This window comes from Protopterus annectens, chromosome 3.part1, assembly GCF_019279795.1.
Source record: "Protopterus annectens isolate FY-2018-M chromosome 3.part1, PAN1.0, whole genome shotgun sequence".
NCBI lineage: Eukaryota > Metazoa > Chordata > Ceratodontiformes > Protopteridae > Protopterus > Protopterus annectens.
In genome coordinates, this window is record NC_056732.1 from 1,381,568,745 (window position 1) to 1,381,591,508 (window position 22,764).

The 22,764-nt window shown below is 45.5% G+C and overlaps 1 protein-coding gene across 1 annotated transcript in view; it reads right to left on the reverse strand.

The window, feature by feature from the left end:
• Positions 1–22,764, reverse strand: part of TONSL (tonsoku like, DNA repair protein) — a 1,124,870-nt gene that overhangs the window by 397,342 nt on the left and 704,764 nt on the right. The window contains exon 17 of the mRNA XM_044066303.1: positions 17,812–18,872. Coding sequence (XP_043922238.1) covers positions 17,812–18,872 — 1,061 coding nt within the window. The remainder of the gene's footprint in view (positions 1–17,811; positions 18,873–22,764) is intronic.

Genomic DNA, 22,764 nt, shown 5'->3' on the forward strand with positions numbered 1-22,764 from the left:
CCATTTAGAAATAAAACTGGCGATGCTTTTTATACCCCAGGCAGCTCTGACGTCAGGGAAAGTGCGACATCAGCCGAGGCCAGACCCAGACTTTGGAATCCGGCCGACCGAAGGGCTGCCTGAGGCAGGACAACCCATATGTTATGACTGCAGATGCATCCTTGAAGGACATCCCTATCTTTGTGGAATATCAAACATGGGTGCTTAACCAAAAGGGCTTGCAACTCCGAAATTCTGCATGCAGATGTAATGGCCATGAAGAAAATGGTCTTCCAAGAAAGATATTTCAGCTCACAGGAAGAAGCAGGTTCTAAGGGTGGGAGAATAATCTTGGATAGGACTAAATTCAGATTCCATGGAGTGGTAGGTGATCTAATTGGTGGTTTTAGATGCATCATACCCTTCAAAAAAGCCCTTGCCAACTTGTGGGACATAATACCATTTCCTGAATTACCTATATGGAAATTAGATATAGCAGCCAGTTGTACCCAGATGGTTGCTGCTGCAGCTCCTTCGTTGAACAGTTTGGTCAGAAACTCTAAGTTATCCAATATGGAGGCTAGAAAAGGGTCAATGTTATTCTGCTGAGCCCAAATTGAAAACCTCTTCCACTTACTGAGGTATAGCTTCCTGGTTGAAGACTAACGTGAGGACAAAAGAATATGTTGAGCTTCCTTTGATCAATTTTGGAACCTGGCTATTCTGGAAATTGGAGCAGTCAAGCTGTCAGTTTGATGGACTGAAGAGAAGGGTGAAGAGCTCCTGACGAATGGGTCAGAAGATCTGGCACTGGGTCCAGGATCCAAGGTTCTTCTACTAGATGAGGCTTCAGAAAGGGGAACCAGATTTGACGAGGTCAATATGGGGCTATTATGATAAGTGTCCTGCCCACAAAACTGGCTTTCTGAAAAACTTTGGGAATCAGGGGGAAGGAAGGCATAAAGGAGTCCCTGGGGCCAATCGTGTACGAGCCCGTCCCTCAGGGACTGTCCCTGTTGAGGGATCAGGGCAAAGTAGTTGCTGCATTTGGTGTTTTTGGGAGTCGCACAGAGGTCGCAGCAAGGTTGGCCCCATCTGCGGAAAATCATTTCCGCTACTTCGTTCTTGAGGGACCACTGGTGAGGCAACAGAATTGCTATGCTGAGTTTATTCGCTCTCACATTGTATTTTCCTGGGATGTGTGTTGCTATCAGAAAGCGCTGGGTGGACTCTGCCCATTTCCATACTCTGAGAGCCTCTAGACATAGGGGATAAAATCTGGTTCCACCTTGTTTGCTTATATACCAGACTACGGACATATTGTCTGACTGGATTGCAATTGTGCCCAGAGGAGAGAGTCTTAAAAGGACTGCAACGCTACGAGAACCGGTGGACTCTGCCCATTTCCATACTCTGAGAGCCTCTAGACATAGGGGATAAAATCTGGTTCCACCTTGTTTGCTTATATACCAGACTACGGACATGTTGTCTGACTGGATTGCAATTGTGCCCAGAGGAGAGAGTCTTGAAAGGACTGCAACGCTACGAGAACCGGGGGACTCTGCCCATTTCCATACTCTGAGAGCCTCTAGACATAGGGGATAAAATCTGGTTCCACCTTGTTTGCTTATATACCAGACTACGGACATGTTGTCTGACTCGATTACCTGGTGTGCCCAGAGGAGAGAGTCTTGAAAGGACTGCAACGCTACGAGAACCGCTCTCATCTCTAGGACATTTATGTGCAATTGAGCCTCGTGTACCTGCCATGTACCTTGGGCTGTCCGTCCCTGATAATGCCCCCCCAATCTGATCAGGGAGGCGTCCGTGGTCACCGTTGCAACTGGAACCGGAAGGACAAAGGGACGTCCCATGTTCACCGATTCGGACATTAGCCATCACCGAAAATCGTCCTTGCAAGAATTGGTTAACAGAACTGGGTGATACATTGGTAAGTCCTAAAACGCGCATTGTGTGAATAGCAGCCACTGAAGAATGCGCATGTGAGATCTCACTAGGGGTATCGCAATGACAGCTGCTGCCATGGTGCCCAGCAACTTGAGAATCTGCGATGCTGGTGCTTTGTGTTTTGAAAGGAGATCTACAACCTGATGTAGGGTAAGCATTCTTTCTGAAGGAAGTTTTAAAGACATGTTGACTGTGTCTAAGTCTGCTCCTATAAACACTGTATGCTGCAACGACAATAAAGTAGACTTTTCTGAATTTATTGTGATGCCTAGTTGAAAACAGAGTTCTAAGGCAGTGTCCCTTGCCCGAATAAGCTGATGCCTGGTGGGTGCGGTGAGGAGCCAGTCATCCAAATATGGAAACACCCGGATTCCTAGATGCCTCAAGTGAGCCATGACCACTGCCATACAGTTGGTGAACACTCAGGGGGCTGTAGTGAGACCGAAGGGCAGGCCCGAAACTGGAAGTGACTGGCTCCCAACCTGAAGCGCAGATGATCCCTGGATGGCCTGGCCATTTTGATATGGTAGTACGTATCCTGAAGATCTACTGAGCACATCCAATTGTCTTTCCCTAGAAACGGGAGTATAGACTGAAGCGTGACCATCCGGAACTTTGTCTTTTCTACATACTTGTTGAGCCTGCTGAGGTCCAAAATTGGTCTCCAGTCCCCCGTTTTCTTTGGCACTAAAAAGAATCTTGAGTAAGTTCTGGATCCTTGCTGGTCTGCCGGGACTCGTTGGGATGACTCCTTTTTCTAATAGCTTTTGAACCGCTACTGTTGCAACATCCCTTAGACTGGGTGGAACGTCTGGGATTCCTTTTATTGGTTTGGGGTGGGGATGAAACAGCCTCTGGATATGACATTTTGTACCCATCTGCCTTTTGTAATTTTGAGCCAGGCGCCTAGGTACAAAGATAAACGTCCCCCAACTGCCTCCAGAACAGGACAGTGGGACCTCCTTTCAGGAGCGCTAGTAGGACTTCCCCAGGAACTGATCCCTGTCACCCTGGTTCTACAGACCCCCTCTGCTGCGAGGGCATCGTCTTCCATCATTGCCCCCTCTTCTGCCCCTAAAGGAGGCATCACCTCATGAGTTCGAAAAGGCTCCTTGGGCTTTGCAGAATTAGAAGTTATGTACTCACCATAACGTTCCATCTGAGTAGGTGTATTCATTTGTCTGCAACCTGTGGGTTATGGATCCGATATCGGATCGGAACCGGCATAGTTTCCAGCTATGGATCCAAGCTCTCAGCTCCTCCCCTCACCCATAATGCCCTGCTCTACCCTCATGACCTCAGATCGAGTTTGCCAAAGCAACAACACCCTAAAAAGGGTAACATAGAATATGCAGGAAACTGAAAGGCCAGGGGGATAGGAGGGCGGGATGGTTGCAGACAAATGAATACGCCTACTCAGATGGAACGGTATGGTGAGTACATAACTGCTAAATCTGAAGTAGGATAATCATTTGTCTGCAACCTAATGGGACAGAGTCCCCAGCTACCTGAATCTTGGGCGGCCATCATGGAAGGATATTCCGGAGCACCCGCGAGCCAAAGGATGCTCTACCCCTAGATGCAAGATCCAACTTATAGTGGGAAATAAGCGTATGAGATGAAGCCCACGTGGCTGCTGCACAAATATCATCTAGAGGAATCCTAGCCTTGAAGGCTGCCGAGGTAGATACTGACCCGGGTTGAATGGGCATGAACACCCTCCGGTCGGGCCTTCCTGAAGCTTGATAAGCCAATAAAATGCACTGTGAAATCCAGCCGGGACAGAGAAAACTTTAAGATTGGCTTGCCCAAATTGAATTTTGCAAAGGAAATAAACAGCTGGTCGGATTGCCTATGACCAGCTGTCCTGTTCAGATAAAATCTAAGTTGCCTGTGAACATCTAGTGAATGTAGCTTATATTCACCTTTGTTTTCATATTTAGGAAGAAAACAGGAGGTTAATGGACTGATTGATGTTTGCTTCAGAAGCGATTTTAGGAAGAAAGGACGGGTTGGTCCTGAGGGAGACACGGTCCGGATGAAATACCAAGTAAGGAGAGTTTAGCTGATAATGCTTGAAGTTCAGAAACTCTCTTGGCTGATGTAATGGCTACCAAAAAGGCTGTCTTGTGGGACAAGAATTTGAGATCCACCGTAGCCGCTGGCTCGAAAGGAGGGCGGTCAAGGCCTGGGACCAGAGAAAGGTCCCAAGGAGGAACTGCTTGTTTTATAGGGGCCTGAGAAGAAAAGTACCTTTGAGAAAAATTTTACACAATTTGGCTGACATAAGAGGATTAGAGTCATGGCCAATGTGATAGTGAGAAATTGCCGCCAGTTGTACTTTGACTGTGGAACTGCTGGCACCATCGTTAAAGAGAGTGGTTAGAAAGTCAAGCACTAAAGGAAGAGGAACGTGAAGGGATTCAGGCCTTGCTGCTCCGCCCACAAAGAGAACGTTTCCACTTGCTTGGTAAACCTTTCTAGGATGGTTTATGAGCTGCCACCAAAATTGCCTTAACCGGTGATGAAATACCGGGAGTCCTTATCAAGAGTGGAACTGGAGCAGCCAAGCGGTCAGCTTCAGGTTGTCAGATTCGGAGGAGGAATGCAGGATGGATGGGAAATCAGATCCGATGGGATCTAGAATCCAAGGAGGATTCACCGGTGAGACCTTAGGAAGGGGAACCAGATCTGTCGAGGCCAGAATGGAGCAATGAGAATCATTCTGCAACCCACCCGAGAGGCTTTCTGAAGAACTTGGAGCATCAGAGGCAGGGTGGATAGGCATACAGAAGACCGGGTGGCCAAGCATGCACCAGAGCGTCTCTTGGGGTACCTCCGGGAGGAGGTATTAGAGCGAAAAAACTGTCGCACTTGGTGTTTGAGGGAGAAGCAAAAGATCGCATGAAGGGGTTCCCCACCGTGCGAATATGCGTTCCGCTACTTGACAAATTGAGAGACCACCGTAAGGGGTCAGAATGGTGCGACTGAGCTGTCCGCTAGGATGTTGGACCGACCAGGAATGTGCGTTGCTATTAGAAAGCGATTGGAGATTGCCCATTCCCAAACTCTCATGGCCTCTCGACAAAGAGGGTAAGACCTTGTTCCCCTTGCTTGTTGGATGTACCAGACAACAGACATGTTGTCCGATTGAATCATAATTGTTCCCAAGGGAAGAAAGTCCTGAAGTGTTAGCAACGCTAAGAGCACTGCTCTCATCTCTAGAACATTGATATGCAGTAAGGTCTCTGAATCGCTCCACGTGCCTTGGGCAGTCCGGCCCAAGAAGTGCCCCCCACCGAGGCGGGAGGCGTCCGTGGTCACCGTGGCGAGAGGAAGAAGCACAAAATGGGCGGCCTTTGTGGAGATCCGGGGGTGGAGCCACCACAAGAGGGACCGCTTGCAAGCCTTGCTGATCGCTATGGGGATGATGCATGGGAGAGCAAGGTATGACCACTGTACTAAGAGTCCACTGTAGAATGCGCATATTGAGCCTGGCAAGAGGAAGAAGTGCTATAGCCGATGCCATGGACCCTAGAGCCTCAGGACCAACTCCGCTGGAACAGAACTTGAATGGAGAATGGCCCGCACCTGGAGCTGCAGATTTAGAACTTGTCCCCAGTGAGGAAGGCTCGTAAACTCCTTGTGTCTAGCCTGGCCCCTATAAAATCTAAGAGCTGTGTGGGCGCCAGGTTGGACTTTTTGAATTTATTGTGATGCCCAGAAAGGGAGCAAGATGGAGAAAGGAGTCTCGCGCCAACAAGTAGATGCCTTGTTGGGCGGTGAAGCCAGTCGTCCAGGTAGGAAAGACCTGCACCCCTGAAGCCTCAGGTGGCCGCTACCACTGCTAATACTTTGGTGAACACCCTGGGGCTGTGGTGAGACCAAAGGGAAGGACCCGGAACTGGTAGTGACTGGCTCCCAGCCGAGCGGAGAAACCTCCTGGGCGCCTGTCCATCAGGATGTGGTGAAATGCGTCCTTGAGGTCTATCGAGCACATTCAGTGATTTTCTCCCAGAAGGGGGAGAATAGATTGCAGAGTGACCATTCGGAATTTTTCTTTGGGGACTGCCAGATTCAAGAGAGAGAGGTCTAGGATTGGTCTTAGTTCCCCCGTCTTTTTGGCACTAAAAAGAATCTGGAGTAGAACCCTGATCCGATCTGGTCTGGGGGAACGGGCTGGATGGCTCTTTTCTTTAGCAGATGGCCAATTTCTGCCAAGCTGCCTCCGTTGACCGGTGGGACGTCTGGGAGGACTTCAACTTTGGAAGGTGAAGGAAAGGAATGCGATATCCCTGGATATGATTTGGAGAACAGCGGTCGATGTTATGGACTCCCATGCCGCTAGGTGCCCAACGTCCCGACTGCCCAGAGTAGAGCAGTCGGGCAACCTCAGGGTTGCTGCGCGGGCCGTTCAGAGAAAGGTTCCCTGGACCCGAAGTTTCTGGGAGCCCCTCTGCCTCTAGGGCGCGTCCTCCCTGTCCTCCTCTGCCACGGAAGGACTGGTTGTCCGGAGCAGGCTGGGACTGCTGCGACTTCGAACCACATCTTCTTCTGTACCTTTTGGTTCCTAGAATAGGGCCTCTGGGGTGCAGAGAAGCGGATTCCCTCGCCAGACAGGGTTTTTCCGCCCTTCTCGCCCTGGGTCAACGTCTCGTTAACGATCTTGCCAAACATAGCAGAACCATCAAAGGTGGATTCGCAAACAACGCTTTGAAGGGGCTCAGAAGTATCGCAGTGATGGAGCCAGGCCGGACGACTGGTGATCAGTCCTGCCCCCGCAGTTCTAGCGGCGCCTACCGTTGCATGGGAGAGTAGCCGCATAGAAGTATTTTGTAACTGACCTAAGAGTGGCCATACGGGTGGAGTGCAGAACTCTGTCCTCCTCGAAATGGACTAGGGGGATGCAGCGTATTCCTTAATAAGATCTCGCTGCATCCTAATGACATGTGCCAAATAGTTCAGCGCCTTACCGAAGGTCGCCGAACTGAACATCCGCTTCCCAAGCGGTCCATCATCCGAGACTCCTTGCTCGGTGGGTGGACTGAGGACTCTCCTGAGCCAGTTCCTCTTTGTGGCCGCCGCCGTCAACATGGCATCTACCGGAGGCCTTACTCCAATGGGCCCAGTCGGATGGCGGACTAAGGATCCTATCCGGTCTTTTGGGAATTGGCTCCGGTGTCCGGTGCTTCCACGCCCTGGTGGTAATAAGGTCCACCAGGGGGTCGGTAGGGGACACCCAAGAGGGAGACAGGCCCGCTTTCAAATGCCTCCAAGAACACGGACTCGTCCGAGGAAGACTTGGGGCAGACCACCCCTTTATACGGAGATTCCATGATGTCTCAACATGGCATCTACGGAGGCCCCTTTACTCCAATGGGCCCGGTCGGATGGCGGACTAAGGATCCTATCCGGTCTTTTGGGAATTGGCTCCACGGTGTCCGGTTCCTTCCACGCCCTGGTGGTAATAAGGTCCACCAGGGGGTCGGCAGGGGGACACCCAAGAGGTAGACGGGCCCGCTTCAAATGCCTCCAAGAACACGGACTCGTCCGAGGAAGACTTGGGGGCAGACCACCCCTTATAATGGAGTATTTCCATGATGTCTCCAAAGGAGACATCCTCGGGTGACCGTGGGAGCCTTCCCTTCCTCCAAGTCCGTGTCTTCTGTGAGAGACTCGGGAGTCAATGTGCCTCCTTTTGCATCGTATGCTTGCGAGGGACCTCCTCTGGGGGCTGTCAGAGGAGTCCTCGGGCAGCAATTTGCTCCATAAGGAGCAACTTAACAGAAACGGCTGTCCCAGGGGCCGGATGGTGGAAGCCTGGCCCAGTGCAGAGGGAGCTGGACGGAGCCGAACAAGTGCCGGGGTCCGAGACCTCAACAGAGCCCTCCACTACATCAAAGTCGGAAGGGGCCGACCTCGACCAAAGGATCCGACAATCGGCTCCCCCTCGGATCGAGGTGGACGGAGCCGGCCTTTCCGGATCCGAAGGGACAGCACGCCCGACACAGGCGGGCGCCGAGCACTGATCCCCGGATCCGGGCTCGATCCAGGCTCCGAGAGGTCGGATCCGACGCACTCGAGGGCAGGGTCGGATCCGAAGTACCAAGTACTATCGGTCTCGACCCACCCCCGGCTCCGAAGCTGCACGGCCCCAGCTGCCCCGAACCCGGATAGCGGGTCGGAGAAGGAGCAATAGGCTTAAAAAAGGGTGTTGAGCTCCCCCCCCGGAGGGGGGGGAGGCAAGACTCCCATCTGCATCTGGGCCTGGATGAACCTTCTCATCATCCGGTCCAGATCAGCATCAGAAAGGCTATGTAGATCTCGACGGGAGGCTACCGAGGTAGGCCTGGAGTGCCTCCTCGATAGCCTCGACGGAGATCGGGTCTCCTCCTCCTCAGGACCCGGTGAAAAGCACACAGGGACCGGAGCTAAGAAGGAGGAGACCAACCGACAACGGAGCAGGGAGAAGCTCGCATGGCTGGCGGGGCCGAAACAGAGGTCTCGCCCGCCGCTTGTGGTGCTTCTCCCTCCGTCCTTTACTAGCCCCTCTCTCTCCAGAAACGGGAGGTTGAGTCCCAGGAGCAGGAGGGGTGCCACAGGGAACAACCGTAGCCACAGTTGTTCCCGGCGAGCGAGGCAGGAGCCGAGTCTGGCGGTAAAAGACCCGCCAAGACAAGCTTGGACCTCCGCCCTCAGTGCCCTGGGGTTGAACCCTGCACAAATGGAACAACCAGATGAGGTGTTCAACCCCGAGACACTTAAACACACCGAGTGGCCATCAGCCGGTGAGAGCTTATGGCCACTGGAAAGACTTTCGAGTTATTTGGAGAAAATAGATTTAGGCTGATCAGCCATAATCTATAAAGCTACTAAAAGTAACTTAAACAAAAAGACACACAGGCCCAACACACACACTCTACGCAACAGCGAGGGGAGGGAAAAAAAATTACTTAATTTAACTCAAATTAAAACTATCAAAGAGGGAAACCTAAACTTTCACACAGAATTACACAAAAAACTTAAAATTTTCTGTTTTAACAGGTAATAAATCACCACTTAGCTGAGAGCTATGAATGCAAATCCAGTCACCAGCGCGGCAAACGAGATCTGAGGTCATGAGGGTAGAGCAGGGCATTATGGGTGAGGGGAGGAGCTGAGAGCTTGGATCCATAGCTGGAAAACCATGCCGGTTCGGATCCGATATCGGATCCATAACCCACAGGTTGCAGACAAATGAATATCCTACTTCAGATCCACATTTTCCCTCCCCGTTGGCCTTTAAGGTAAGGTCTAGTAGGGGTGGAAAAACAGACTTCTATTGCAGATCGAGTCTTTCCGTCTTGCTCACATCGGGTGAGTGTCTCTCTAACTTTCGGTCCGAAAAGGGAAGAACCATCAAATGGGGCATTTACAAAGGACAACTAGAAGGGTTCTGCAAAAGAACATAAGCGCATCCAAGAATGTCTCCGAAGAGCTATTCCTGTACCTGCTGCCCTACTCGTCCCATCAGCTGCGTATGATACGAGGCGCATGGAAGAGTCAACGATAGAATTAAGGGTAGCAAGCTGAGATGCCACTTTGTCTGCCACTGTATCGGCTACTGCACCCTGGAGAGGATCTCCTAGCTCTTTCAGGAGATCTCTCTGAAGCCTTGTGAAGTGGGTTAGATAGTTCAAAGACCGAAGAGCAAAGGTCGTAGAACTGAACATGCTCTTGCTGTATCTGTCCATAATTCTAGATTCCCTATTAGGAGGATGGACAGATGTAGAGGTCTCCGACATCTCTTTCTTAGGGGCTGCCGCAACCACCATGGCATCAACAGGTATAGGTTTGGCTAAAAATGTCTTATCATGAAAAGCTGAGATGTATTTGCTGGGCCTCCTAGGAAAGGGCTCCATAGTATCTGGTGACTCCCACGCCCTCAGAGACAAAAGGTCCATCAACTCATCTAAGGGCGCAGAAACCCAAGAAGTGGAGGGTCGAGACCCAAAAGCCTTCAGGAGCACCTATTCATCCTCATTAGGGTTAAGGGGCTGGCAGTCACCCCTCTGCTTAAGGATCTCTAGGATATCCGCAAAGGAGATGTCCTCAGAGGGGGACTTTGGGGACCCTTCCGATTCCTCCAAATCTGTGTCAGACGTGATGGATTTCTGTGGGGAATCTAAATGTCTCCTCTTACATAACCTCTTATGAGGAACCTCCTCAGTGGAAACTTCTGGGGAGGTCTCTGAAGAGCAGGGTTCCCACAATGGGGCTTCCTGAGGCTCCGGGTCCCTACACTTACGGTGGGTCTGTAGTGACAGAGAAGATTCCAGCGCTTTACGTGAGGAGATGGCCATTTCAGAGGTTGTGACTGTCCGGGGGGGGGGGGGGACAAAACCCTCCTCATGGCATTGAAGGCACCACAGCTCCGGTGTGAGGAAGCGCCAGAGGTGGGAGCCGAGGAACCAAGGGGAAGAGTTGGAACTGACGCTTCGGTTCGATTCTCCTCCCCGGAGCCAACGGGAGAGTGTCAGCTCCCAGAGTCCGTCTCCGGAGCAGAAGACATCAGGGTTGTCGGTGCCGACAGGTCCGAGGTAAGTGTCGGCACCAACGGATCCACAAACGACTGAATGGCTCCCTCTGGCTCCAATGTCTCGATTCGAGGCGGAGGAGGAGCAGAAATTAAAGGAGGTGATGTTGTCGGTTCCGAAACTACCTGAGTCAAAGCCAACAGAATTTTAGCCAGCAGTGGATTCTGTAACGGTCTCTGCACCACACGATCCACGTCCGAATCGGACAGTCTGGAAGCTCGAGAGGAAGCTAAAGACGGAGCTGGTGAGCCCAGAATCGGAGATCTTAAAGACGGAGAGACTGGTTCCAAGAGTGGGGGCCGGCTCTGACTCCGAGGACTGTGGAACCAAGGCAGGCACCTTTTTTGAAATCTTCCGAACCGAAGAGCCCTTCAGATCCGAACTTGCAGCAGATGAAGCAGAAGACAATGGTTTTGATTTCCCTGGAGAGGCAATATCAGAGTCTGACTGGAAGGCAGACTTGATAAGCCCACGCTCAACCAGTTTCCTCTTCCTCTCCACCAAAACCCTGGCACTGAACCCATGGCAAATGGAACAAATTTCCTGGAGATGTATCTCTCTGAAACAGTATACACAGGTGGTATGGCCATCTGTGATAGACATCTTTTGGTTGCATTTAGGGCACTTTTTAAACCCTGGTTTGGCTTTTTCAGACATTATACAAAATGTAATGCAGCAATCCAATGAAAATGCAGTAATATTTCAAGAAAGCCTGGCAAAAGAAATTAATCCTGACCTACTACAGTTATAATGACTCACCAATCCACTTGGCTATACAGAATAGCTGTTGCAAAAGAAACTAAGCCTAACTGGCTATAACTTTACAAAAACAACAAAAAAAAAAGCCTAACTTTGGCTATACTGGACAGAGTGAAACTAACAAGGCACCAACAGGGCCTAACGCCAGAAAAGAAAGCACACAGTTCTGTCAAATATTCTCAAATCCAGCACAAAAACCAAAAGAAGGATAGCCTATCCTTACTTGAATCAACAAGGTATTTTTTTTTTTTGGGAAAAACTGCCAAAAACTACAAAAAACACACTTATCTGACAAACAACATGGCCTGAGCTGTAGAAGACGCACGATCTGTTGAAGTGGCAAACTAGATCTGGGGAAGGTAGAGGTGCACTGTGGGATATGGTTTCGGCTTCGAGCTGTTAAGAGACCTTGAACTTTGCAAATTGGCTGACTCGGAGCAGATGATCAGCTCCGAATCCATCAGTAAGAATGAAGGAGAGATTGTTCCCCTCTACTCATCACTCATTAGACCCATTATAAAGTACAACGTCCCTTTTGGTATGTACCTCACAAGACATCTACAACAACTGGAAAGGCTGCTTCTAGAAATACACTCACAAAGAGGATTACCATGCTCAAACAGATGCCCTACACAGACCGGCTCAAAATACTCCCGGTTTACTCTAAAGTGGCCGTGATATCGCCTACTCGTAGAGGGTGATTCTCTGCTCTAACATACAAAGCTATGTCAAACCCACAGCTGTTGGACATGCTCCACTTAAAGAAATCCCAATCTGTCTGAGCTACATGCTCTAGGGACCTAAACCTTGTCACCACAATAAACAGAACATGTCAGAGGGATAGATTCCTGTCCCAGAGACTTCCCATACTCTGGAATAAACTACCTATCTATATCAAACAAAGGCTTCCTCATTAGCACTCTTCAAGAAAAATCTTGATGATTGGATGGGAAATAGGAAATTCACCCCAGGGATCACCTCTGTCGCTCTGCTCGACAGTGGCACAGGAAAATTATTTTCTTAGGTGGCAAAACCCAGGGTACCTTTTTGGCTGGGCTTGTATAGTCCCCAGGGCTGGTAGCCTAGTACCTACCTATGAACTTCACATCTAGAGTTTCCCAAATTCAGCTCACATCTGAGCAGGCAATAAGTCCTGCAAGGCTGAGGAGAAATGCGAGACAGACCAAAGGATGTCCCACAGTGAAGAGGAGATGGCAGGAGGGAAAGAGCACTGCAACACTGATCTACTTAAATATCTACTGCTATGGTAAGGTTCTTCACAATTATACTATATTCTTTGTTTAGATCAGTGCTGTAGTAGTCCTGACTACTGGGAAGATTTTTAGAACTCCACTAGGAAAGGCAAGTGGCTGGAATGACATGTTGTTGTACAGCAGTACCCTGCAGGATAGCTGAAACAAATACAGCTCCTGCCCTGGAAAAGTCCAGCTTGTAATGTTTTGAAAAAGTATGGAAGAATGACTAATAAGCAACTTGTGAAATGGGAGCAGTCCAGTAACTAAATGCATCTGGATATATGATAATGCTACTTACAAGGGAAGAACAAAAGCACCTTATGTTAATAACTACAGGAATGAGGACAAAGTTACTAGAGCTAGCGGAGCAAATACAACTGTGGAAAAACAGGATGGATTATCACAGCTTCTCTGTTAAGTGTGCTCATTTCCTGTGATGTGCTGATTCAACAACTCCCTATGAAGAAAGATCGACAAGCATGTAAGCTTAAAGCAGTAGCAGGGATAGTCATGGAGAGAACTGGGAGGGGAGCACTGATTTACTCAGAAGATATCAATCAACACTGGTTGAGAGCTGTCAGCTAAAGGCAATAAGTCCTGCAAGGCTGAGGAGAAATGCGAGACAGAACAAGTATGGGATACCCCACCAAAGGATGTCCCACAGTGAAGAGGAGATGGCAGGAGGGAAAGAGCACTGCAACACTGATCTACTTAAATATCTACTGCTATGGTAAGGTTCTTCACAATTATACTATATTCTTTGTTTAGATCAGTGCTGTAGTAGTCCTGACTACTGGGAAGATTTTTAGAACTCCACTAGGAAAGGCAAGTGGCTGGAATGACATGTTGCTGTACAGTATACCCTGCAGGATAGCTGAAACAAATACAGCTCCTGCCCTGGAAAAGTCCAGCTTGTAATGTTTTGAAAAAGTATGGAAGAATGACTAATAAGCAACTTGTGAAATGGGAGCAGTCCAGTAACTAAATGCATCTGGATATATGATAATGCTACTTACAAGGGAAGAACAAAAGCACCTTATGTTAATAACTACAGGAATGAGGACAAAGTTACTAGAGCTAGCGGAGCAAATACAACTGTGCAAAAACAGGATGGATTATCACAGCTTCACTGTTAAGTGTGCTCATTTCCTGTGATGTGCTGATTCAACAACTCCCTATGAAGAAAGATCGACAAGCATGTAAGCTTAAAGCAGTAGCAGGGATAGTCATGGAGAGAACTGGGAGGGGAGCACTGATTTACTCCGAAGATATCAATCAACACTGGTTGAGAGCTGTCAGCTAAATTTGATCCAGATTTAAGCATTGGTTACAAGAGAACTTAACCAGGACTTTACACCAAAGCCTTTTAGTCTTGCATGATTGCTAAGAAAATGGCAGGGGCTGGGGTCATGACACAGACTACGGAAACAGAATTCAGCACTGGCTGATGGGTACAACCAAAGGGGAAGGGGTTGAGAGGACAGACAGACATTGTCAATTATAAGGGAAATTGCAAGAAAACTGCTGTGGAGTGTTAGTCTAGAGTCCAGTAGTCATCATTATTTTGTTTCTTTAAAACAAATATTAGGGAAGCAACAATTAGACTTCAGTACAAACAGCTCAAAGAGATGTACAACAGAGGAATGGGAAGCAGTTAGATGAATGAATAAAAGGCTAACCAGTAAACAGAAAATAATTGTTGAGGTTCACTGTAGACAAATGCAAAGCACTGCACTTGGAGCATAGGACATTACTAGGCTATTGGCCCTTATAAGCCTAGCCAAGAGTTTAGCCTATGTTTAGACAAGTCAGCACCCAAAGTCCCTTTCTAGCAGGGACACAGGTGGAATCCCAGGAGTGTATTTTTGGTTTCCCATCCGGTTATCCAAGCTGAGCTTAAAAAGAGATAATGAGATACTCTGCTCGAAGTGGGGAGGGAGTCTATTCCACAGACGGGGGAGTCTCTGGGGCACAAATCTGTCCCACCAAGTCCTACTGATATCACAGACCAGGTTGAGGTTGCGCGTACGGGTTGCTTGAGTGGAGCTTGACTTGCAGATATGCAGCAGTTCCATCAAGGCAGGGTTTGAGATTGCTATGTATGCCAGACAGAGGTCACCTCTGAGGAGTCTGTATGAAACTGAGTAGAGGGGCAAGGCTTTTAGCCTATGTAGGGTAGGTGTTTGAGGCCCTGGATTCTCCTGGTGAGGAACCTCTGTGGTCTCTCCAGCTGCTGCATGTGCTTTGCGAAGTACATGCTGAAGGAGGCATTGTATTCAATAATTGGCCTTATAAGGGAAGAATACAGGGATTGTATGACCTCTTTGCCCCTGGATGAGATACCCTTACTTATGAGGTGGGCCATGTAGAAAGCTTTCCTTGCAACAGAAGAAACATGGTGGTCAAAAGTCAGGTTGCTATCAACCTGGGTGCCCAAATCCCTCACTACTGATTGTGTACTTAGGACATGGTTATTAATGTGATAATATGTGGGGACGTCACTTTCCCCCAAGGGGATGATGATGCATTTTTTGGCATTCAGCTTGAGGCTATGTTTCTTGCACCAGTCATTTGTTTGGGTGAGACCCTCTTGGAGGTCCACATCACTTGGGGAATTGATGACTGCTCCCAGTTTGCAGTCATCTGCAAACTTGGTGAGCCATAGCCCACTGGTTTTGGTCCACACCTCAGAGGAGTATATCCCGAATAACAGAGGCCCCAAGACAGATCCTTGGGGTACGCCGCTCGTTACGGGAGTACTGCTTGAGGTGGCTTCCCCTATTTTGATTGGGTGGGTTCTATCAGTGAGCCAGTTTGCTACCCATCTGGTAACATATGGATTGATGCCGAGTTGAGAGAGTTTATCTACTATGCCCGAGTGGGAAGTGTGTCGAAGGCTTTGGCCAGGTCAAGGTAGGCGGTGTGCAGTCTTCCCCTTGTCCATGGCTTTGGTGAGTGCCTCAAAGAAGTCGACCAGATTTAACAGACATGACCTCCTTGGGCTGCAAGAATCTTGGTGTGAAGCACCAACAGAAGGAGTGGAACCAATGGTGAGTTCTTAGGTGATGAATGGTGCAAAAAGGGCTTAATGATACAAAGTTTAGAAGGGAACAACCTAGACTTCTGCCCAGCATAGATAAAGATCTAAGTACTACTTAGGTTAAGGACATTCCACAGCTGACCTCTCCATACGGACTTCAGGAGCTAAAGCCTCTCTGAAAGTGGAGGTCCATAGGAAAAGAAGAGAATGCCTTGTCTGGTCACTTATAAATGCAATAACTTCCATTTCTTTTGACTAAGCCATAGCTGAAGATTCAGAATAAAGGGAAACACTCTTCTATCATATCCCATAGAACCTCTTCAGTAGGGCAGCAGGAGTTGTGCACATACTGCCGGTGTCAGATGTGGTGTGTGCTCAGTACACAATGGAGAAGTATGAGAGGTGCCTGGAATGGAAAACAAAACAGCAAGAGGTCGAGTACTAGTATCTCTTTTAACTGCTGCAATGTGCTCTTGTATGTCACCTTCGGCCATGCATTCAAAACTTTTTTACAAAATTTAACAAGGAGAAAGATCGATAGTCTACAAATGAATGCAGGAAGGCCAGTGGAGACTAAAAGACCCACAAAGGTGGCATGATAACCACAAGGGGGTAAGGCAAGAGAAATGTTTCTGACCAAAAAGTCAGGGAATTTGACAAGCCAGCCCTTACAACAATATGTCACTTCAACTAGCCTGTAGAGGCAATGACCAAAACTTGAACTCCTCACAAAAGCAGGTATCAGAAGCTGCTTTCTGATTCATACTCAACTTTTAAAAGACAGAAACTAGCTAATAGCACAAAACGAAACAACCAAGCCAATGAAAAAAAAAACGTTTATTTCTCTAGCGCCTCGGCCACAGTAAGCCTTCAAGGAGTACCCCATCATACACAAAAAGCAGTTTAAATAGTAACAGTTAATTGAACCATAAAACAATCAACCAATTACTTAATAAAATTCAATCAAATAACACTTCTCCAGCAGCAGTCTGTATTCAGACCTTTAGGTAACAAAGTGCTATATTTCAAGATAAAAATTGTTTCTTTCTTTAAAAGTAACTTTTCAACAACGGTAACATCAAGTTCATCAACAGCTACTTGTTGCAAAATAGTAGCTTAAAGACTATCACTCTGGCCACCATGATGTACAGAAAAATGTTGGGCTAAAGGGCTCTCTAACTTACTAATTCTAATATCTATTAAATGTTCAAGTAACCTAACCTTAAACATTCTCTTAGTTTGCCCAATGTAAAACTTGTTGTTGTGTGTATAACACACATAGGGTTGTTTATGCAATTAAATGTGGATGTAACAAGTTTTACATTGGTCAAAAGTCAGGTTGCTATCAACCTGGGTGCCCAAATCCCTCACTACTGATTGTGTACTTAGGACATTGTTATTAATGTGATAATAATTGACTGTTACTATTTAAACTGCTTTTTGTGTATGATGGGGTACTCCTTGAAGGCTTACTGTGGCCGAGGCGCTAGAGAAATAAACATTTTTTTTCATTGGCTTGGTTGTTTCGTTTTGTGCTGCAGCAATTCATCCACTTGTTGTTTGATTCAGAAACTAGCTAATAACCTTTTAATGGCAGATAAGGATTTAGCCAATGTAGGAAGTAGTGGTCTTACGCCTGGACCTTAGATCTTTTAGCTTTTGCATTCTTGACTTCAGTTTATGGATGATGCCACTGGTTGGTACTTGTGCTGGACTAAATTTCCATCTCAACAAAATATGAAGACCTTATAAAGACTTGAGCTTATTACTTTCACAAAAACAAATTGCTGGACTGAAGGTCAGGTAGAATCTACATAAGCAGCCATCTTACTCCCATCATTAATACTAAATATGACATGCGAGTAATGGCTAACGTATGTTATGAGGGCAAATACATACAAGGAAGACAAGCCTTGCGAGTAACAAAAAAAAAGGGGGGGGGGCCACTGGAATGCACAATCCCCTTAACCTCAGCATAAATGAAAATCCCAAAGGGAGTGGCATGTCCCCACTTTCCTAAGGACTCAAGTTTTTAAGACAACAATGAAGAATGGCATTCAAGAGAAGAACCCAAGAGTTCTATTCACTGCAACCGTCCGTTTAAAGTAACTTCCAAAAGTATTCCAAGACCCTGTGGATTAACAGCAAGTTATTATTTCACCCTCATTACAATTTCAAACTCTCAGAAGTAAACAGCACTATATCAAAACACTATAAACACATTTCTACTCACTAGTGATGTTGTTGCCCCTAGGTTTGGTACTACATCCAATTCTCTATTGCTCCCAATCACTCGTGGAATGGAAAAGTTAGCAGATGCTTGAGTGGAACTCTCAGAGATGGCTTTAGTCCTTCCAACAACAGCCCTATCTACTATCTGTGTCATCCTCATTTGCCTTGGTTTCTTTTTCTTTAAAGATAACATTCTACTGGATGTGACTGATGCAGAATGACTATCAGGTACAACAAAAGAGTTATTGTCATCGGTGCCTGATGCTGGTTTTCCATTTCTGTTGGCGATCTTGCCCTGAGAATTCCGCCTCATCCTCTTTTTAGGCTGAGCCATCCCAAGATCATCTTCAAGCCAGTCATCTGCTACATATTCATTTGCTGGAATAAGGGCTTCATCAGACTGCATCACTGCTGCTGGAGCTACTGGTTCTGACAAAGTCTGGGCCAGAAGTCTAGACTTAGCACTGCCTAAATTACGGATTGTATTCAAATAGATATTTTTCCCTTCATTTGGAATACCCAAATCCATTTCTTCTTCCTTCCGTAATAATCCATGAAAATCATCATGTTCTTCATCAGATTCTGCACTTAAATTTGTCAAAGGAAGAGGGCTGATGGGTCCACCTTCTGAGTTAGTGGGCGACATCTGTCCTACCAACAGCCTAGGCCGTTTTTTAACTGCTCTCAGTGGTGAAATAGGTTCATCATACTCTTCTGGCACATATTTCTTGCATCTTTCCAGATCATCCCTCCTACTGCTCCTAGACTGCTGGCCATGAGAAGCTGGTGATCTATTGTCAAAACTACCCACATCAACAGCACTTTGGTGACAGGATCTCTGCTTACTAGTCCTCTGGTTAGCTGACAGAAGAGCAGAGCTCTGAGAAGAAGTGAATGACTCCTCATTCTGATGCCAATGCTTCCTGGTTTTCTCCTGTAATGCATGGTGATCAGAAGGTCTAGACAAGGAACTATCTGGCAATTGAGACTGAGACTGTGAATGTTCATCATCAAACAGTTCACTGTCCTGGAAGTTCGAAGTAGGCTGCAAAACCTGTAGCACTGTTAAAAAAAACAAAGTTCACGTGAATATTACAAAGCCATCATAAACACATTATGTCAAAATCAATCTATATCTTAAAATATTAATGAAACAAACAAAGCAAGTTCTTAGATATCACATAAAACATATTTCTGACAAGACAAAACACATCTAAACAAATATCTTGACTAAAAACATACTTTTCTATGAATACATTAAAGCATGTATTAGGATAACTCTCAACCCGGAGACCGTGAAAAGTATATATACACACATCAAGCCAAAAATCTGGGCACCTAATTAGCATACATTTTTATACCAAATAACACACAACTCTTACTACTTCGAGTGGGATTATGGAATACTACTCTGAAACCTCAAATTTCAAAAGCAATTGATACAAATATGAACAACACATTGTAAAATATAAAGATTTTAATAAACGATAATGCAAAAATCTGTCTCGCAAAATCATTTTTTTGAGTCTGAAAAAGGGAGATGTAAAATGTGGTCCCTCCTTCAAATTAATGGGGTCACCACTATATGGGCCATGTGGTCTGGTTCATGTGCACTTAACAGCTTTAAAATAATATGTAATGATTGACAAGACTGAGAAAATCATGTGAAGGGATAAATCAAGCCTGAAAATGGGTACATACCTCCAAAAATAGATACATCATGAAAAGAGGTAAATTAAGCCTGAAAATGCAAATGTTCCTCCAAAAAGGGTACAGCTGAGAGGTCTGGAATAGAACACCATGCGATTACAGTAGAAGGGTTATTTAAATTCATCCATCCACATTTTCCCATGTTTGCACAAGGGGTCAGGGTGTCACATCAACAGGCTACTTACATGTAACCTGTAAATTTAAACAGCTGAGGTAATGATGTATACAGCTTGATTACTAACCTTACTTGTTAATTGGAGATTAACTAGACAACAGCACTGCTATATAAAATAACTGGATGAAGTATTCAAAATACCTGAACAAGGCACTTAATATTACTAGACAAAACATTTAAAATAGCTAACTAAATTTTACTTCACATAAGATAGAAAATTACTTTTCCATAATGTACCAGTTCAACATTAAAATGGTAGCTGTTTTCGCCAAGATAAAAACAAACCAGCTGCACCTGCTTTCCCTGCAAAAAGTTTCTTTAAAAAAAGTTCTCGCAGTCTGGTTATTCAAAAAAAATATATAAACAAATGAATACAAGACTACAACTTCAGAATTAGCCACAGGTACTGGCATAAGCCATTTCTGCTCATATAAAAAATGCCATCTAACTTATCTGACCGGGGAAAATGAATCCTCCCTGGTAGAAATATTGGCATATATAGGTTATAGCATGGGTGCGCACCTCCTTTATTGACATTGGCATACATGTCATGCACAACACTCCATTTACAGGCTTCCTGTTCCAGAGGACCTGAGTTTTAAGACTTCAGTTTAGTTGTTACCATTCAAACTAAGTTAATCAATGAGAAAGCCAAAAGAAGAAGAGAACTCATGAATTTTAACAATCAACTGGAATAGCGTCCAGCCCTATGAAGAAAATAAATCTGTCTTTTTCAGAAACAGTGGCAATCAGTGTTACTGCTTAGTGGCAGAAGTAGCTACAGTGGGTGGAGACTGTGAAGAAACTCAGAAATGAACTGCTTGAGGGTGGGAGAAGCAATTTAAAAAAAAAAAAGAAAATTAGCAGTAGGACTTGGCATTCATATACTCAACAACATCTTGAGGAAGGGAAGGGAATGCTCTTGCAGGTTCCATTTTGCCTGGCGGATAAGATGCAGTTTGACAAACTATTCTGGTAAAGAAACTTCAGATTGCAACAGCACGGATGTGCTTTTATTTAAGTATAGTGCTCATGATGGGGAGCCTGCAGTGGTGGATTTAGGCCTGGGCGTAGGGGCGTGCGCCTCCTCCTTTTTAAAATTCCTTGTACTTTTGCGTGTTACAAAAACAAAATAGTAATAACAATAATAAATGCATTCTTCTTTTAGAGAAATCGGTCAATGTACTGCTAAGACAGTACGTCTTACCTTTTCAATTTACAAACACTTTTTTATTGCTTGCATCAAACTGAAACAACAGTGCAGATGACTGTGTCACAAGTTTGTATAATTTTCAGTTTGTGACATGGTTTCATTCACTCATCATAAAAACTGTTTGCCTTAACGTTTTTCACTTATTTGCATTAAGGGCATTCTCAACAGTTATATTCTCTTTGAAAACAGCAAAGATCCACAAAAAGACTGCACTGCTGGTTATCCTATTTAACTACAAAATGAGCAAGTGATACCTGCTTACCCCTTAATGTATTTCATTGCAGCTAGCCTTAAAAGAAAGCAGACAAAATGTGTTTAGCAGGTTCTACAAAGCATACAAAAATGTAAGTGTTCAGAACAAATACATATTTGCAGATTAATATGAAACACTGAACGGCAATAATCACCACCTAGTTAATAAGGCACTGTATATGTTCTTATACGTGCTTTCTTAGCCACCAGACAATAAGCTTGCTACGAGAGTCACATTTTCCTTTTGCCTTCTTCTTGTTGCTCGGAGTTTAAGTTAGGACATGTGACGACAAGAAAGAGTTCTCTGCAGTAGGAAAACATGGGTAAGAGACTGTAAATCAGCTGGTAAACAAAGCAGTACATAATGTGATGTATGAAGTTTTTGCTTTATTATTGTTTGGTAGCTCACTAAATAGCTCTTCACTGTTTGACTAATCCATGGCTTTAGAAAGTGCTAGCTATGCTTTGCATGCCATTTCTTTAATATGTGAGGGAGTCGTAACTGCTCTGATTTTTACTGGCAGTATTTGATCTGAGCAGCTGTATTTTTTGCAGGGGAAAAAATATATAGTTTTACAAAATGGTGTGCTTGACAATGTCAGTGGCATTCATTCCTTACAAGTAAGGTGCCTCTGCAACAAGTGACAGTTATTAGTCAGGTAATTAGAATTTTAAAGATTATACAAAACACATAGTATTGAGTCTGAGAGAAAAAAAAAAGTTTGCTAGGTCAGATTAAGTATTTTATAGTGGGTCAGTTGTATAACTTCAGGTTTATTAAAACATCATGGGTTAGTCATCGTACATTTACTACTTGAATTGCATTGCAGATACTTGATGGACTGGAAAAGAATGTAGGCTGCCGGTATAGAGTCTATCATAAAATTTAGCTGATAACAAAGGTAGTGCTCTGAGCAGGGGGACCATTTCAGTAGCAACAATTGGAACACACAGCATAATTATTCGGAGTTCAGTTATAGATATGTAAAAAGAGAAAACAAATTAACAAAAATAATAACACTGGTGCAGATTGTTTAATTTTAAAAGCCTTTGATGTTACATTCATTGACAACAGTCTGTAAAGAAAGAAGTTAGAATTTATGTTGTAAAATAGGAAGGTTGTATTGAGTTTTTAAATGTTTTATATTCTGTTATCTGTTCATTTTTTTCTTATGCCTATACCCTTAGAATGATATCATGTAATGTTTTGTCCACGATTTTGTATGTATTTGCAAAATATGCTATCTAATCCACAGCACGTTGTTTTTGCAGATATTAAATAAGTTATGTATGCTGTGGTTTCAGGATGCCAGCACCACGTGTTATGGTGATGTTATACCTTTGCAGGGAATGCAGACTTCTGGATTTAGCTAGCACAAAAATGTAGCAGTCTTACGTACTGTTATACATGCTGAGGTGTGTGGTTACCGCAGATATATGCTCTTTTTCCTTACTGAGGTGTGTGGTTACCGCAGATATATGCTCTTTTTCCTTAACTCACTTTTATGTTATATGCCATCAGACTGCAATTATGAGAGTACTGGAGGGGGCTGTCTTTAACAACAAAACAGTAAAGTGTCTGCTTCTGCATCAGAAAAAGCATG